This window comes from Peromyscus maniculatus, chromosome 1 (assembly GCF_049852395.1).
Source record: "Peromyscus maniculatus bairdii isolate BWxNUB_F1_BW_parent chromosome 1, HU_Pman_BW_mat_3.1, whole genome shotgun sequence".
NCBI lineage: Eukaryota > Metazoa > Chordata > Mammalia > Rodentia > Cricetidae > Peromyscus > Peromyscus maniculatus.
In genome coordinates, this window is record NC_134852.1 from 172,483,836 (window position 1) to 172,501,863 (window position 18,028).

The 18,028-nt window shown below is 38.3% G+C and overlaps 1 protein-coding gene across 3 annotated transcripts in view; it reads left to right on the forward strand.

Moving 5' to 3' along the window:
• The window catches only part of LOC102922906 (aldehyde dehydrogenase 1A1), a 126,729-nt gene that overhangs the window by 96,640 nt on the left and 12,061 nt on the right, over positions 1–18,028 (forward strand). For all 3 annotated transcript variants that reach the window (XM_042261686.2, XM_006985412.4, XM_076561063.1), the window contains 7 exons: positions 3,815–3,955; positions 5,977–6,106; positions 7,675–7,736; positions 9,302–9,430; positions 10,864–10,977; positions 15,190–15,292; positions 17,008–17,192. In XM_042261686.2, coding sequence (XP_042117620.1) covers positions 3,881–3,955; positions 5,977–6,106; positions 7,675–7,736; positions 9,302–9,430; positions 10,864–10,977; positions 15,190–15,292; positions 17,008–17,192 — 798 coding nt within the window. In that variant the 5' untranslated portion in view covers positions 3,815–3,880. The remainder of the gene's footprint in view (positions 1–3,814; positions 3,956–5,976; positions 6,107–7,674; positions 7,737–9,301; positions 9,431–10,863; positions 10,978–15,189; positions 15,293–17,007; positions 17,193–18,028) is intronic.

Consider the following 18,028-nt stretch of genomic DNA (forward strand, 5'->3'; position numbering starts at 1 on the left):
AACTTCAAACAATGTGTCTTACTTTAGAGTAGAGTAGACCACTTGCATCCACATGTTGGTAAATTAAACCGCCCTGGGATCAGAAGGTGTAGCTGCTGATGTAGACAATGTGATGCAGTGTATCACAGCTGTGTGGACACTGAGTTCACAGGCCTTTTTAGCTATTATTCTCTAATAGAGTACAACTATTATTTACCTAGCCTTGTTTTGTGTATCAGAAATAAATTAGAGTCAACCTAAAGGGTCTGTGGGTTATATGCAAATTCTACATAAATTTAACATCTATGATTTTAGACTATCTTTCCAGGACTTGAGAATCGGTTCTTCCTGGATACTGAGGGAAGGATGTATTTATAAAATGATAAGGCGAAGTTTGGTTGCATGTTCCTCCAATTTAATGATGTTTCAGAACAAAATCTTTACCTCAGGGTCCTATCATTAGCCAACCTATAATTAGAATGCTAGGAAGACACACAGGTGTTTGAATTCCTCAAATCTTACATGGTTAAAAGGAAAAAATCAGAATTCAAAGCTGAGTTGTTGTTGGTTTTTTTTTTTTCACTAAAATTTCACGGTCCTTACTTTCTTTATGGCCTTACAGGATTATATACACAATGTGAGGGAAGGAGAGTCATGACCCAAATGATATAAACATAAGAACAAATGTATTTATGATAGCTCTGTGTAGGAGGGTTTCTTAAATGGTAAGGTTTATTTCAAACCCATTTTCTATCCACCCTTAGGGAGAGGGAGGAGGCTCAAGACAACTCATACTTGGCAAAGGCCAATGACATAACACTAAAACAGAAGGATCCACACCAGAGCTGCATCTCACGGGTCTAACATAGAAGGATGTGTGTGTGTGTGTGCGCGCGTGTGCGTGTGTGTGTGTGCGTGTGCGTGTGCGTGTGCGTGTGCGTGTGCGTGTGCGTGTGCGTGTGCGTGTGTGTGTGTGTGTGTGTGTGTATGTGTTAAAGTATCCATAGATCACATGGGAAAATGCAGATTTTTGATGTCTGCTTTTTCTTTTCTTCTCCAAACAGTGTTCTCTGGATTTCCTTGGGAAAAACTTAGAAAATTTGTTGTAAAACAAAACAAAATCTAAATATAAGCAATAATATGGTTAACATGATACCCAAAATATACATTGTTCTCAATGGAACAAAGCAAAAACTACATGTGCTTAATTCTACGTAGTCATTATTCTTCAAAAGATTCGACACTAGTGTGTAAAGTAGTATAGTAAACAAGTATTAGTGTGTAACTTTAAACATTCAGTTGTTTAAAGCAAGATGTACTTCTAAAAGGATTCTTCCTGCCCCATTCATAAATAAATAGGGTCTTTGATTTATATGGTTGTACAGATAATTTTACAACCTTAATTTATTACTTTTAAGTTTTTTTGTTTATTTTTGTTTTTGTTTTTCAAGATAGGGTTTCTCTGGGCAGCCCTGGCTGTCCTGAAACTATTTATGTAGACCAGGGATAGGAAAGCAAAACACATTCAATAGAAACTGGACATTTTGTTTTGAAAATTGGACTCTTTCCAGGCTTTGTAGTACAATAGTCTCTTGTGATGCTTATGGGACTCCCCAACAGCCACACAGTCCTGTGGGTAAGCTATCAGTTCTGTAACCCACAGCATACTGAGTTTAACACAAGAAATGACACATCCAATACTTGTTAAGGAAGACAGTCCCATATTAGGTAGTTTAGGTCAAGCTGTGATGTTTGTTGTGTACTGTGTACTGAATGCATTTAACATATTTTCAGTCTGTAGCTCTCATAAATGCAGGATCACCTATACTATGACATGGTTTATTTCCAACGCAGTTTGCAGACATGTAGACTTCTTCAATGTCTTATGGAATGCTTTCTGAGGAAGGTGATATTAATATAGCCTTCCATGACTCTCCAAGGTGAAGGCAAAACAGGTTCAGCTAAGTGTAAGCAATTCAAAAATATAGGAGGGTCTCCTTCTTAATATTCTCATTCTCAGAATTAAGTCTCTTAAATAAAGATGCAGTCCACTGGCCTGTAGGATTTATGGGGTTCCACACAATGACAGTCTTATAGATGAAATTTTGAAAATTAATTACATTTAAAATATTCATTTATGAGCCAGGCAGTGGTGGAATATACCTTTAATCCCAGCACTTGGGAGGCAGAGGCAGGTAGATCTCTGTTAGTTAGTTTGAGGCTAGCCTGGTCTACAGAACAAGTTCCAGGACAGCCAGGGCTACCCAGAGAAACCCTGTCTCAGAAAACAAAACAAAACAAAAAATATTTATTTACTATGTGTGTGCATGGACATATGCGTGTGCGCGTGCACACACACACACACACACACACACACACATGCACATACACACACGCACACACAGGTGCCCAGGCATCATGGCACCCATGTGGACATTGGAGGACAACTTGTTAGAGGTGGTTTTCTCCTTCTACCATGTGAGTGTTAGAGCTGGAACTAAGGATGTAAGGCATGGCAATAAGGGCCTGTACTCAAGTGAGCCATCTCTCAGGGCCATGCTGTATTTTAGATGTTGTTTCTTTATTCTACCATAATTCCACACCTAGTATTGTGTTTGAAATAAAGTTCTCATACATTTATACTAAGCAGCTCCTTTCATCTCAAATAATAATATGGAACAGATGTGTCCCTCATTTTACTGACAGAGAAAATGAAGCCAAGGGAAAGACCTTATGGTGAATTGTTGAATAACCTAAAGTGGCTGAGTGGGTTGTACTAAGAGCCTGGCTGGCTGTGGATGTCTTGTTATGCATCACATTTTATTCCTTTGCTGATAGGGAGAAAAGTATTTCAGGCTCAGCTCAAGCTCTCAACTAATAGATACCTTCCGTGGCCTCTGGAGATGCTTTAGCCTGTCCACCCTCACAGAGTTCCAATAAAAGAGTAAAGAATAACTTTGCTGTTACTGTAAACATGCACACATTCCTTTAGTGTGGGAAGGGCAAGCTGGTCATTCTTTTCTTATCAATCTTGCAAAATAGCTGACAGAAGCAACTTTCAGGAAGGAGGATTTGTGGGCTCACAGTTGGAAAGGGAACAGTCCTTCCTGACGGTGATGGAAAGGAAGAGAACACAGTGGCAGGAGCAGGGTACCAGGACCCCATGTGTCTTACTGGACCAGAAAGTGGAAAGAGATCTCAAGATGCCACTGGATCCTGGTTATAACCCATGGGCCATGCCTTGTGGCTCCACACCTGCCTCTCACTTCTGTGTCTATAAGGTCTCACAACCTCTCAAAACAGTGCTAACCCTACGAGTGGCAACTGTTAAAACATTTGAGCCAAAGTCAACATTTCACATGCAGACCAATGCACTATGTATACTATAAGCCCTCATTTCCACTGAGATATGGTGTGAATGTATCAAAATTTGGTACTTTAATTCATAATTTGGTAAAGGAGATAGTTTCCTTTACTTCTAAATCAAATAAGCTAGTGTGTATAAACTAACTAGAATATTATTTCAAATAAAATAAACACTCGGTGTCCTATTACAATAAGGTGAAGTAACAACTATGAAAACACAGTCTCTCTATTCTAAATAGGAGTTTAACTATTTGATAGACTATTGGAGTTTATTATAAATATTACTCGATTACTCAAGAGAATCCATTCCAGCATACTGTGGTGCTGTGTGTGGAATGTTCTGGACTTTGGGCTAACATAGGCCTAGCTTCTGTTTGTGAGGACTGTGTTCTACTTCATGAAGTTGTGACATGGTGGTTGCACATCTAGTGTTTTGAACATCCTGAATTGAATGCTGTGTGATTTCCAGGCAGATGTTGACAAGGCCGTGAAGGCTTCACGACAGGCTTTTCAGATCGGCTCCCCATGGCGCACCATGGATGCTTCAGAGAGGGGGCGCCTGCTGAACAAGCTGGCTGACTTAATAGAAAGAGATCGTCTGCTGCTGGCTGTGAGTATTAACCAATGCCAACAACAGGATCCACAGGAGAGTTCCCAAGAGCACTCACTGCTCAAACTAGCCAGTTGATTTACTTAAGAGAGCACATGGACAAACATCCTGCCTTTTCTCTAGAATTTCTCAGAGCCCCTGCCATGGTCACATGTTCCTAACAATGTCTTTGATTTCTCAAATTCACTCATCATGAAGTATTTTAGGGGGAAATCCATGAATCTGTTAAAAGTGTGAAAATATTGTTCTAAAACAAATTTTATTTATATCCACCCCAAAATTTTTTACAATGCCTCCTTCTCCTGCCATATACCTGCTGACAATGTCATAACAAAGAGAAGTGATTTTCATTTTCATGGGTGTAAAAGAATTAACAAAATAGAAACCAGGTTTAACATTGAGTAGAATCATTTTGGGGTGCCTATACTTTTTCATTTCTGTGGCTAGATATGTCAGCATAGAATATGAATAGAAGTACATGTCTGAGTTATGCATTTTAGTAAATCCAACTGAAAATGACATGGCTCCCAGTTAGATTCCAGACTACATTTTATTATCTTCATTTTACTAGAAGCATTACCATTTTTTGCAGGGGTAAAAAAAAATCATCATTGCCACAAAGATGCTGAATTTCTTCAAAATATGAAAAAAAAATGCTGTCAATAGTTGCTGCGGCAAAATCACACCCCCTCAATATTCTATAGAAAGAAAGCAGTTTTCCAAAACCACACCCCCTCAATATTCTACAAAAAAGAAAGAAGTTTTCCAAAACTTGCCTTCTCTCATTTGTCTATGGTGTGAAAAGTTTTAACTGCCTCTGCCGATTTGAAATGTTGCAGAAGATGAAGAACAGACACATAAAATCAGGTGGGTGTAGATTCTTGGAGAATGGACAATATAAATCGGAGGAGGAAGAGCTTTAGCTATTGGATGATCAACATGTAGAATGTAGGAATCCAAGGAGACCTTTATAGTCTGAATAAAAAGAGAAGGAAGAGAAAACACTGCAATCCTAGAAAGCCTGGAACTTTATATTCTGACTATCCAAATAGTTATGACCATGTTGCCTAAACAACAGTCATTGAAAACTGCTGAGGAAAATCCATAAATCCATGGTGAAAGATGTAAGTGTTAAGTGTGGATGAACACCCTTTTTATCTGTGAAGAATATGACAATGATAACTCAGGCATCAAGAATACTTGCAAACACTAAATTGTCTCTTCCATTGGCTGGCAAGTGAGATCCTGTTAGAACTCTCATATGACAAGGAGGCTTCAAATCATCATCACAGCTGTGCACCTGTGAAACTGTGCCTACTGTATAGACACAGCTTAGTTGGAAGGAATTCAGAATGTGACACAAAGAGCACAGGGTCAGACAATCAGAATCTCATTGTCCTTCCTACCAGGACCTTGCTGTATGACCATAAACAAGTTATTGCACTCTGTTTTAAAACCAGTTTAGTCAAGATCATTTGAGATTCCATATAACTACAAAGCTCTCTTACATAACTACAGAAAATGTTGACCATATATTCTTTTAATTCATTTTTTATTTTTATAACATTCCATACATTTATAAAATGGATATTGATCATATCCATCCACAACTACTTCCTACAAATTCCTCCTTGTGCCTCCATGCTACCTACTTCCTACTTTTACATCTTCTTTTTACTCTCATTAGTAAATTTCAGAGTCCAATTATGCTGCTCATTCAAACATGAGTATATGGTCATTCATTTTTATTTTAAATTATTTCATATGTATGGGTGTTTGGTCCTTGTGTATCTGTGTACTATGTGTGTGACTGCTGCTCTCAGAAGGGAGACATAATACCACATGTAACTAGGATTGTGGATGATTGTGAGCTATTATGTGGGTGCTGGGATTGAACTGGGTTTTCTGGAACAGCAGTCCACAATCTTAACCACTGAGCCATCTCTCCAGCTCCATTGAGCAATGTTCCTAATCTAATATTCTTGCTGAGACTGTACCCTGTGGTTTGTGTTGGTTTTTAGACAATGGAGTCCATGAATGGTGGGAAAGTCTTTGCCCATGCATACTTGTCCGATCTAGGAGGCTGCATAAAGGCACTGAAGTACTGCGCAGGCTGGGCAGACAAGATCCATGGCCAAACAATACCAAGTGGTAAGTTTACCTAGAAAAGTAGAAGGGATGGTGAGAGAGGCAAGGCTACCATTACAGAGATGATGCTTTCAAACTGATAAAGACGTCAAACAATAAAGCAAAATTATTTTCCCCTTGACTTTGAAAAACTACATTTTGAAGAAGAAAATTCTATTTATTTTCCCCTTGACTTTGAAAAACTACATTTTGAAGAAGAAAATTCTATTGTGTAAACATTTCTTCTTGTTATCATGAGGAAAATAAAACTGTGGAGAATATAGATAGCATTAAAGCAAGAACGTTATCATAGAATTAATGAAAAATTCAAGTGAGGTGTCTAAATGCTCAAACTTTGCAAAGCTGGCAACTGAAATTACTTATTTGTGCTTCATTTCCATAACAACATTGATATTCTTCCTATAATGTAATTGCTTAAGAAATTTCATCCAGAAAGAGGCAGGTATGCTTATTTTTGCCCTTTTAGGTTCAGTGTATGTAAACAAACTAATTTATATTAACATGTTTCAAAACACACAAAACAAGATGAGAACATATTTACTAGATGAGTTCAAACATTTGCATTGAAATATTTGTGCAAGTGTTACTCAGGGTACATATAGCAGAACAGACACATGAAAAATACTTGAAGTGGAAAAAGAATCAATTTGGTAATAAAAATAGAGGGTGAGCTTTATGTCTATAACTGGAATGACTTCAAGAACTTAAATAGTCCACTTCCAGTTCTGACCCTAATATGCCCTTCCTAACTAGAGGATTCAGTTTGAGAGGTGGTCATCAGGAAGTTAGAAGATAAGAAGGAGACAACAGAGATAACACAAATGGGGCTCTTTTGTGGCTCCTACTCCACTCGTAGGAAACACAGAAGCTTCTTAAAGTACCCCAAGGTCTTGACAGCAAAAGTTCTGTGGTGGTAGCAATAGGCTCCTGTGAAGGAAGCCAGAATAAAACACAGAACAACAAAATTCTCAGGGTAACCACATCAAAGTAAGGCACAGGAGTAGGCCAAACCCAGACGGAAGAGAACCACGTTTCACTTCAAACACTTGTTTTCCTTTGACTGAAAAACATTGCATTTGTGTTTGATAGGCAAAAGGAAAACCAACTATTCCAACTCCGTAGAAAAACTGCTTACTCTGTGGAGATATTTTACTATTTTAAATCATTTACCATTTCAAATTTGGTGCTCCTGGGAGATTTGAGATGCTGGAAACATTTGCATGTGTCTCTGCCTTACCCAGAGAGGCCCTCACCTCCCAGCTCCTTTCAGCATCACTCTGTGAACAAGGGTGATATAGAAGGCAGCCATCTTGTAATACAAGGAATAGAGAGAGCTAACTGCCTGTTAAATCTTTCCCCATCTTGTCACTTATTTTCATGTATCTCAGTCTTTAAATTCAAATTGCTGTTTGAGGGCTCCATCGTTTATGTTATTAACCTTGTAGAGAGGATATTTTGTTTCCCTTTTGCTATTCACTGTGGGGCTCCTCTCATATCAATCTCACATCATCCTGCCATGGGTGTATCCCACATTTGCCTTTAATGAACGGTGTGTCTGCTCTGTTTTTCAGATGGAGATATTTTCACTTATACAAGACGTGAACCTATTGGGGTGTGTGGCCAAATCATCCCTGTAAGTTCTCCTTCATGACTCCCAATGGGGGAGAGAAAGCTGTAATTCCATTTGATCTGAAACCCATTACCACACCAGTGAAGCTCATGTGGTGGTTATGTGTGAAGTAAATTCAGTAAGCATGACGACCTGAAGCACATATTCCTGTAACTGAGCTTCTTGGATATGAGCTAGCTAGTCCAGAAAACCCTTAATACATTGTTGTACCCTTTGAGAGTGTTTTAATGTTGCCTAATAAGCCCTAAGTGTTTATTGCATGGGTTATTTTGGAAATTGTGCTATGTTCTGGTTTCAAGAGCTTTGCTTTGTAAGTATATGGCAAAGGTTTGTCATGGTTCATCTGTGCTGGGACATTTCGGTGGGACACAGCATGGCCCAGTACTCCCAGCACTTCTGTCTCCTCCTTGAGACTTCCCACAGTGGACAGTAACTACAGCAAGACTGTTCAAATCTTGGAAAATATCTTTTGATTTAAATGGAAGTAATAATCTCCATGACAACTGGAAGAGTGTGTGGTCTGCATTGTACCTTTAAATAGCAAAGTTTGGGTGCTCAAAATTCTTCTGCCAAAAAATCATGTTCTGGATGTAACCAGATTTCCTCCAAGATTAACACAGGACACTGGTCAGACAGATGACATAGTTTAAGAAGAAAAGTCAAGAACAGTGAAGTGTCCCAAAGTTTTTGGAATGACAGTGACTCCTGTTTAGTATGATTGAACATATCAATGTATTTCATTGAACTGTTTAATATTTCAAAGGCTTTAAAAAACACTCAGACACAGCTACACCACTCTATTGGACTATTGGTTAATTTAAGCATTACTTCCCCTGTTTTGTTCTCTTGTTCTGGGGATCTAACCCTGGGCCTCACACGTTAGACAGGCATGTGCTTTGCCACAGCCCTGGATTTCTCAATTGATCCTGAAGACATTATCTAGAGTAGAGAGGACTGTTTTCAGGACTCACGGGTGGTAAATGCATTACATAGAGACATGGCCTGTGGGGTTGCTGAGATCCAAACTCAAGAATTCACCCACTGGATGTGAACTTCTTTGCCTTTAACAATATTGTTTATCTTGGGCTAAGCACAGCTCTGTGTTGTGGAAAACATATTCAATGTGCCCATGGCCTGGTTTCAGTCTCTAAAATCCAAAAATGTAAAAATGAAGTCTCCTAGGCACTATATATACTAAAAGATATTATAATTGAGTAAATTCAATTAAATGTGCGCTAGGAAGATATAGGGAGAGAATGTCATGTCTTTTAAACCATCTGTTACCTTTGACATGCTTAATTATATAGAAAAACATAAAAGAATGTCTTCCTTATAGAATAAAAATTCAAAATAACAGGACTTGACTATAAATTTGAGAGTGTTTTGTATATGGTTAGTTCAGAACATTTATCATTTACTAGTTGCTTTTAGCAATAAACCTAAGTGAGATGTGCCAGATACTTACACAGAACTTAGGGTTTTTTATTCCACATCTATCAGGGCAGGTTGTTTTAGAAACTGTGGTTTGAAACAATGTAAAGAGTCCATTGTTCAATTTTGCTCTCTAGTGGAATTTCCCATTGGTCATGCTCATTTGGAAGATAGGCCCTGCCCTTAGCTGTGGGAACACCGTGATTGTCAAGCCAGCAGAGCAAACTCCTCTCACTGCTCTTCACATGGCGTCTTTAATAAAAGAGGTGAGTCTCCAGAGTCTAAACATGCAGGCAAATTAGAGTCCCCTGTTTACCTTACAGGCCTCATCCGCACTGCTGTGAGCTTCATTGTTCACACATGGCTCCTGCCCAGTCATGCAGATGAAAGCGGCAGAACTACAGGCTGGGACTTCTGTCAGCCAGCACAATCTTGTCTCCACCTAAATAATGTCAGAGGCTTATAGCGAGTCACCTTGTAACCCATTACCTCTGTTGTTCAAGTCTCGTGAACATAATTTCCAAGGAAATACAACATTCTTTCACTTGCTGAAATATTACCTGCCACGGCTGCACTTATAACTGGCCTGCTTGCTTCTGTGAATTCCTACAGTTATTTTAGTTTGAATATGGCTGAAGAGGTCACTGTGCCAAAACACTTGCTGTAATATTGGGCCATATTATGCAAAGAATACGTATAGCTGTTCATAGTCACTTGTCTATCATAGCTTCATTTTCATTTTCTTTCCTGTTCAAAGTGCAAAGAATACATGACACTTATATTTAATTAACCAAAATGTGTGATTTCACCCTTTGAAAACAACTTACTGGTTTGGGGCTTTAATATCCTACCAAAAACTCAAAAGGGCAACCTAGAATTTTGAAATCTGAAACAATGTCTTCAAGATATTTTTAATTTTAAATTAAAATGGACAACATTTTGTCAAAATGGGGCATTTTGATGCAAATATCTTGAAATTGTAATATGTCCATCAAATTAGTGACTCTGTCTTAGTTGCTTTCAGTGGGGTAGGAATCACTCTGCACTATCATCCTGAGAAGAGAGGCTTTGCTTATGTGATGTTTGACTGATTCAACGATACCTCTTGGGGTTTTTAACTTAGCTGCTCTGCCTGGAAAGTCAACAGTGGAAAGCTGAAAATGTGACCACTCTTTAGATTTTTATCTTTGTTGATGATACGGAATGCCTTCTTTTTATATATACACTTTATCATACTTTTCTGGATCCTTTCTCAATGAGTTCTCCCTTCTATCATTTGGTAGAGCTAATCATTGGAGCTACAATCCATTGATGAAATATTTGGATTTGGGAGAAAGCGTTTCTCAATAATATCACCATTGAGTACATTTTCATATGGAAAAAGAAAAGAAACAGTAATAATAAAGAACAAATATTTAGCCAGGCGGCGGCGGCACACGCCTTTAATCTCAGCACTTGGGAGGTAGAGGCAGGCGGATCTCTGTGAGTTTGAGGCCAGCCTGGTCTACAGATCGAGATCCAGGACAGGCACCAAAACTACACGAAGAAACCCTGTCTTGAAAAAACCCAAATATTTAAGTGAAATTTTCTTGGTAGAAAAATTCATAAGGTTAGAATAAGGAAACAGCTTCTGTCATGTGCTCACCTGTGTTACAAATTAAATTCTTCATCTGTTGACTGCTTGCCTCTTAACTTGCAGGCAGGGTTTCCTCCTGGCGTGGTGAACATTGTCCCTGGTTATGGGCCAACTGCAGGGGCAGCCATCTCCTCTCACATGGACATTGACAAGGTGGCCTTCACAGGATCAACACAGGTAGTGTCAATCTCCAAATGCCTCATCTCTAAGGAAAAAAAAGCAGGCACTCCGCAGCTGTTTCTCAGCCAACACTTCTTAAAACAAAAGTGGCCTCAATGGTTTGCTATTCTATCCTTGAAATATATTTATCAAGCACAAGTGGATGAATTTAGGATAGAAGAAAGTTTTCAATGTGTTTATTACTATCTCTTAGAAATATAGTCTCTGAGCCAGGCGGTGGTGGCCCATGCCTTTAATCCCAGCACTTGGGAGGTAGAGGCAGGTGGATCTCTGTGAGTTCACAGCCATCCTGGGCTACAGAGTGAGTTCTAGGAAAGGCGCAAAGCTACACAGAGAAACCCTGTCTCAAAAAAAAAAAAAAAAAGAAAGAAAAGAAAAGAAAGGAAGGAAGAAGAATATAGTCTCTGAGCCTGTCAGATGAATGGTAAAGTATTTTATATATATATATGTGTGTGTGTGTGTGTGTGTGTGTGTGTGTGTGTGTATTATTTCGACCACAGTGATTTATATGAGTGAATGTAAGTACAACCACTAGATTAAGAAAATTAAATAGTAGAATTTCATCCTTATCATCTTACTTGGGACTGTCTACACATCATACCCTGAGAGGGAGACAAATTTCATTTCCTTCAATGTTTCTGTTGAAGAACCTGTGTTCTGTGTGCTTGTTTTCACCATGGATTGTCACACAGTTGAAAACCAGGAATCAGCCCCCAAACACTATTAGATGTGGCAGGTGGAAGATGAGAAATAGGCTTAGAAGATATATTTCTGGATATTGCATGACTCTATATTATAAACAAAACATGTAGAAATTATGCTCTTTTAAGCAAAGTCATGTTTGAGTCACCCTACTTGGTCGTCTACCACATTATTAGTTATTCAACAGAAAAGACACTGCATGCCTCATCAGTGTGGGTAAAAAGTGAACAAGAATATACCTTACAAAGCAGCCAACATCTACAAAAATAAATAGGATGGAGGAGGTGAACAGGTATTTACAGGAGATGAAGGAAAGGAAAACTCACCTGAAGCTAGATGTGTGCCAGAACTTCCTATGGTTTCTGTTTTAACTACTCGAGGATTGAGAAGCAAGAAGAACATTCTTTAGAATGAGCTGAGATTAATTTGATTTTCTTATAATCACAGTTAGTTGCTTCAATATTTTATGAAACTTCACAGAGAGTTGAATTGATAAACATTAATTTCTATTTTTACCCTATTTGTGGCCTTCTAGAACATGTTTTCTTTGTTTTTCATGGACAATATAAAAATAGTATATGGGGAAAAATCTGTGACTGAGATATGGCTTTAAAAAAAATGCTGTATTCAGGATTTCCTGTGGGGTAAAAAGATGTGAGGATGTCCAAATCATGAGTCTGTAATGGTGATGATGTAGGTTGATATCCTATCAGAGAAGGAAAAGCCAGGCAGATAGAATCTTGGGATTTCCCACACCCTACCATGGGGAACCCATGTTCATTTCTGGGTCCAAATCCTATGCTGACTTCTCCAGTCCATCTGTGTTGAAGGCTTCTGGTCCTGACCTCAGATGTAGCATGAGTGCTCAGTTGTTGTAACTGATCCTGAGTCATGCACCAAAATAAACATGTAAATTAGGAGATCAGGCAGCATCTGGGCTCGAATCCCAATCTAACTCTCTAAGTACTATACCTCAAAAATGTTAGGTATCTTTGCCAAATTTGACTTTATTTGAAAAACAGGCTGCAATATCTGCTTTTCTCAGTTTTATGTATTAAAAAAAAAAAAAACGAGAGCCTGTAGACTAAGACATTTAGCACCCCTCTGAGAACTCAGAAAATGTCCTGGCCACTGTCATTTTCCCAGGTTTGGGTTTGTTTGTGGGAATCTGTTCCTCTCACCCGACTCCCCAGTGTTCCCACACTGTCTTGCTGCTCCTATCTGAAGTTCTAAGAAAATCATGAATTAAACAATGTTTCCCTCTGTGTTCCCACAGTCCAAGATTTATAATCATGAGCATGTGTGTCCTTGTGGCTTTATCTCTTCCTCTTGTCTGGCTAGTCTCACGGACTCTTTTGTTCAGGGTTAGCCACAGAATGGTGTACAACTACTTCTAAATAACAAAATGCTAACAACATGATTTTAGAAGCCACAATGAGGGAAAACATAACACTAGTCCAACACAAATGCTCTGTGGAAGCTTGTTTATTTGTTTTTCTTGAGGCTTGTTACCTGACTTATACTAAAGGTTCTGGACCATTCTTAATCCAGAGGAAATGATAGATTGCTCTTGTGGTCACAATAATAAAACAGTCTCACAAAAAACTTTAATATAATTTAAATATTAAGAATTTTAAATAATTCATTGTTAAGAAGAACTGTAACCACACTGTTTAAGACACATTTTCCCAAACATTGGTCACCTCTGCTTCACATGGAATGGAACAAGAAGATGACCAGTTCGGATTGTTGCCTTTCTCATTGTCTTCTTTGGGAAAACAAACTTTTACTTTTTTGAAGTAAAGGGATGAAATCATGAGATAAAAATTACATGCTTGTTTTCTGGGAAAATTCAAACAAGCTTCAAATTGTCTACCTGAATGTGCAACACATACAAAATCCTTATTCTTCCCTCATATTTCTAACCAGCTTTTCTATTCATTCTTTTGCCACATGTAACTTTAGAAATTTTCTTCTGGTCTTATGCCACAAGCCAAGACAAAAGTTAGCTATGCGGCTACTAAACTGTTTAGGGAACTCCAAAAAGATAAAATTTGTTATATAGAAAATGGAAATGTCTTAAATGAAAATAGTCACAAAGACTGTGCCACAGAGACTCAGCATGGTGGCACACACACCCCACCCCTTGGGAAGCAAAGCAGGAGGAGCACAAGTTTGAAGCCAGACTGAGCTACACAGGGACACACGGTCAGTTATCAAGTAAAGGACAAAAAGGAAGGAAGACCGACCGTAGTGTAAAAAGATTTGGGGGAGGGAAATTTCAGGTAGGGCTTCCCCAAGACACGACTGGTTTTGTTTATTTCTATTCATCTCAGCTCAGGAATTAAATTTAGACTTATAAAATTACTAATACAATGAAAATCTTAGTAGAATGATTATCTTTTCTGTAACGCACAATTGAAATGCAGTATCCGCACAGAAATGCTCTCTATATTCGGTTGCAATAGGAATGTTCTATTAAAATCCAACATGTAGAACAGTACAAGGAACACAGGCAGTTGAAGAAGCAGAATATAATGGGAACCTCAAGATACCAGGGGAAAGATCTTTTCAGCAGAATGTGGTTGTGGTATACATAATGAACTACACATCATTGTAAAAGCTGGATTTAGAGATGGAAAGCAGAAACTATTGTTTAGAAAATAACTTTCAATTGAAAGAATCCAAAAACAGAAAGTAAAATAAAAATAAAATCAATGTCTTTTTGTAGATGAAGGAACTAGTTAAGGAAGAAACCAGAATGGCAGGATTCCAACTAAGGGCAGGAGGTACACGGAGCTCAGAGCCAGTATCTTTTCTTCTACGTCTACTGTGTAGAGTGAGTGATATGTGTAGGAGAAACAAGAGCACAGCACCCAAGAAGGCAAGGGGGGATGGGTACCGAGATCTATTAACAACTAGTATACTGTGATAAATGCACAGGGATGTAGAAAATGGCAGTCTGTTGGGAAATTCTTTGCAGGTATGTATGAAACCATTTAGGGTATTCCAGGTGCCTTTTAATGTGCTTCTTTGGGAGACCAGGGAAAAAGAATCATGCCCATCTAGAGTTCTCGGAGAAGAGCTCAAAGAGAATTTGTGCTAAGAGATGAGCCCAAAGAAAGGAAAAACTGAACTCTCTAAAAGTCACCAGAGGGATGAGAAGTCAATACTAGAGGTATTTCAGGGTCTTTCTGATAAAATACAGAGTAGAAGTTCTGATGAAAATGAAAAGTAAACTCTTACCAGCCCACACGTGGAAGTCAGCTCTCACAGTTGCTGTGTCTACTCCCCTGTCCCTGAGCATTTTCTGACTTGCCTCGCATTTGCAGACTTGATGGCGGAGGCTTTTACACCTGAAGGTGCCAGATCGTGAGCAACACCATTTCATGTTTCTTCTAAATAAAATTAAATGTTGGTGCAAATGTCCTATAAGTGGAAAGTATTGAATGAACCTATCTACACGGAAACAAACTCATCTTCCTCCTCTGTGATGTTTGATTTCAGGTTGGCAAATTAATCAAAGAAGCTGCAGGGAAAAGCAATCTGAAGAGGGTCACCCTGGAGCTTGGGGGAAAGAGTCCTTGCATTGTGTTTGCGGATGCTGACTGTGAGTACAAGTCCCTTGTTAGCATCTCACCTTCTTCATCCTGATGCCTGATAATGTCACAGTCACCTCGAGTCTCAAAAGTGACTTCGTCTCAAGGTGTAAGGAATTAAGTAGAATCTGTTGTGACTCTGGAAACCTTTTAAATTGTTCTATACATTAGATGAACAAAGGTAAGATTTTGTCCTGGGTTGGAATAGCTTGCTACTTCCCAGTGTCAATCTGAGGCAGTAAAAATGGACTGTGTCTAGGGTCTGCGATGTGATTTTGATAATTCCATATCTTTCTATCTTTAATTGTGTTGAGGACATGAGATATTTGTGACATTTGGAGCCAAAAAGAGTATAGCTGTCAGAAATTTCATATTTGCTTTCTGCCTTCACTCAGGATCATTTATTAGAAGAATAAATAATATTAAACCTGTTTAAATAATTTCTCTTTTTTTCCAGTTAATGTTAGTAAAATTAAAATATGTTATCATTAGTATGTGACCGCACCCATAAAATTACAAACTAACAAATGAAATCCTCAGGTTACTTCTTATGTAGGAGTAATTTCACTGAAATTAATGGTCAAACATTTCTTTTATTTTTTCTTCAATGGTTGCATAATTACAATGAGATTATAAACACAAATAGTGCATGAAATTTGTTATTGTCAATGTTGTGATCCTCACTGGAGATTTTAGAGCTTACTTCCTGGTTGCTAGTCAACACACCACAAGGTCCCTAGTTTATCACTCTCTAAACTCTCCTTACTATAACTGAAGCAGTTACTATCAGATCACAGATTGACATCCCATTTCTATAATATAGAATAGAATATTTTTCATTTAAAAAAATTCACACACATACGCACACCCTTTTTTTGTTAGAGCCAACAGTATTCTAGTAAAAACTCTAGGCACACTGTACCACATAAACTAAACAGTGAATTTATAGGCATGTATGACACAGGCTTTAGACAGATTGGAAATGTTTTGCTAGAGGAAAATCCATATGGTGAGTGATGGTTCTGAATGCTAATAGGTTTTTATTGTTATTTTCAGAAAGATAAATTTTCCCATTGACCAAAGTATATGAATGTCTTGAAATTATTTAAGGATACAGGTAGTTCAGTTTTCATTTTTTTGTATCTAGTTAGAACCTGAATCTGAAAGTAATCAGAAATAGCTCAATCCTTAGAAAGAGTTATAAAATTATTTGCATTGCTGTTTGTTCTTAAAATACAATCTCTATTCTTAGTAAGGGCTGTGTTTATGCTGTACTAGCATCTTTTTTCCATGTTCTTTTTGTTATTATTTCATTGTAAATAAAAAGATCACCAAGATTATTTTGTCATCTGGCTTCTAAGAAGTAGAATATGTTGAATCTGTGTCTATCTGGTGATTCTTCTTTTTTACCATATCACCATTTTTCAACTGAGAAAAATATAGATTTTAAAATTTTATTTTGATTTAGATGATGTATCATGGGGGGTGAGAGGGCATGTACAGATGAGTGTGAGTGCCTCCAAAGGCCAGAAGAGGGTTTCAGAGGTCCTGAGGAAATAGCCACAGGAGACTGATCCGTCCTTCATGGACACTGGGAACTCAACTCGAGTACATTAGAAGAGTTCCAAGTGCTTATTACCACTCTGCCATCTCTTTAGTGTGTGTGTGCGCACATGTGTATGCATTAGAATATATTTCTTCTCTAATGTGAATGTTTCCTTTGCAGTGGACATTGCTGTTGAGTTTGCACACAATGGAGTGTTCTACCATCAAGGCCAATGTTGTGTAGCAGCATCCAGAATTTTTGTTGAGGAGTCAGTTTATGATGAGTTTGTGAGAAGAAGTGTTGAGCGAGCTAAGAAATATGTTCTTGGAAATCCTCTGAACTCAGGAATAAATCAAGGCCCTCAGGCAAGTATAAATCCTAAAAATAGACAAGCATTTCCAATATAAGAATAAAGAATCACTTAGATAATTTTGATAGAGTTTACTTTACCTTTTAGCTCTGCACTTTCCTAGTGGCTATTATTAGTCTGATCTCAAATAAAAAGAGGCTAATTCCCAATAGTAAAGAAATTATTCTAATTTTGTGTTGGTAAAATTTTTTTATATGTCTAGAAATAATTTCTAATTTCTCCTTCAAAATCAATCTTTTACTTCAGCAACCATTCCACAAGTATAAGCAGTCAAGCACTCCTGAACCCTCTGCAGGGGCCTCAGTTTCTCTAATGTAATATCATAAGTGTTCTTGAAGATCCTGACTTCTGGGCTTCAGGCATGCTTCTCCCTATAGTTATCAAAACCCAGGCATTCTCTGGTGTGTGTGTGGATGGGGGTGGCTCTGAGTTTCTTCTGTGTAGTTAGATCCACTGTAAGTATGAATGTCTTTGTCTCTCTCTCACCCAATGTAACCTTTTCATCTTGCACAGCTTTTGTTTATACTCTGTTATGGTCTGCTCAAATATTTGGATCTTTGATTCTGAATTCACTCCTGCCTCTGGATCCTTCTTTTAAAACAGTGATTCTCAACCTGAGGCAGTTGTGCCCACCTCCCACACTAGGGACACTGACCTTATCGGAACACAGATTAAGTTGTCACAACAAGGTGAAAAGGATCTTGTAGCTGAAGTTTTCCTGTGTCCCACCTGGCCCATGGTCAGGACAAATCTCTTTCACCTGCCAGTCCTGCAGCCACTTGGACCCAAGTAAACACACAGAGGCTTATATTAAAACTGCTCAACCATTAG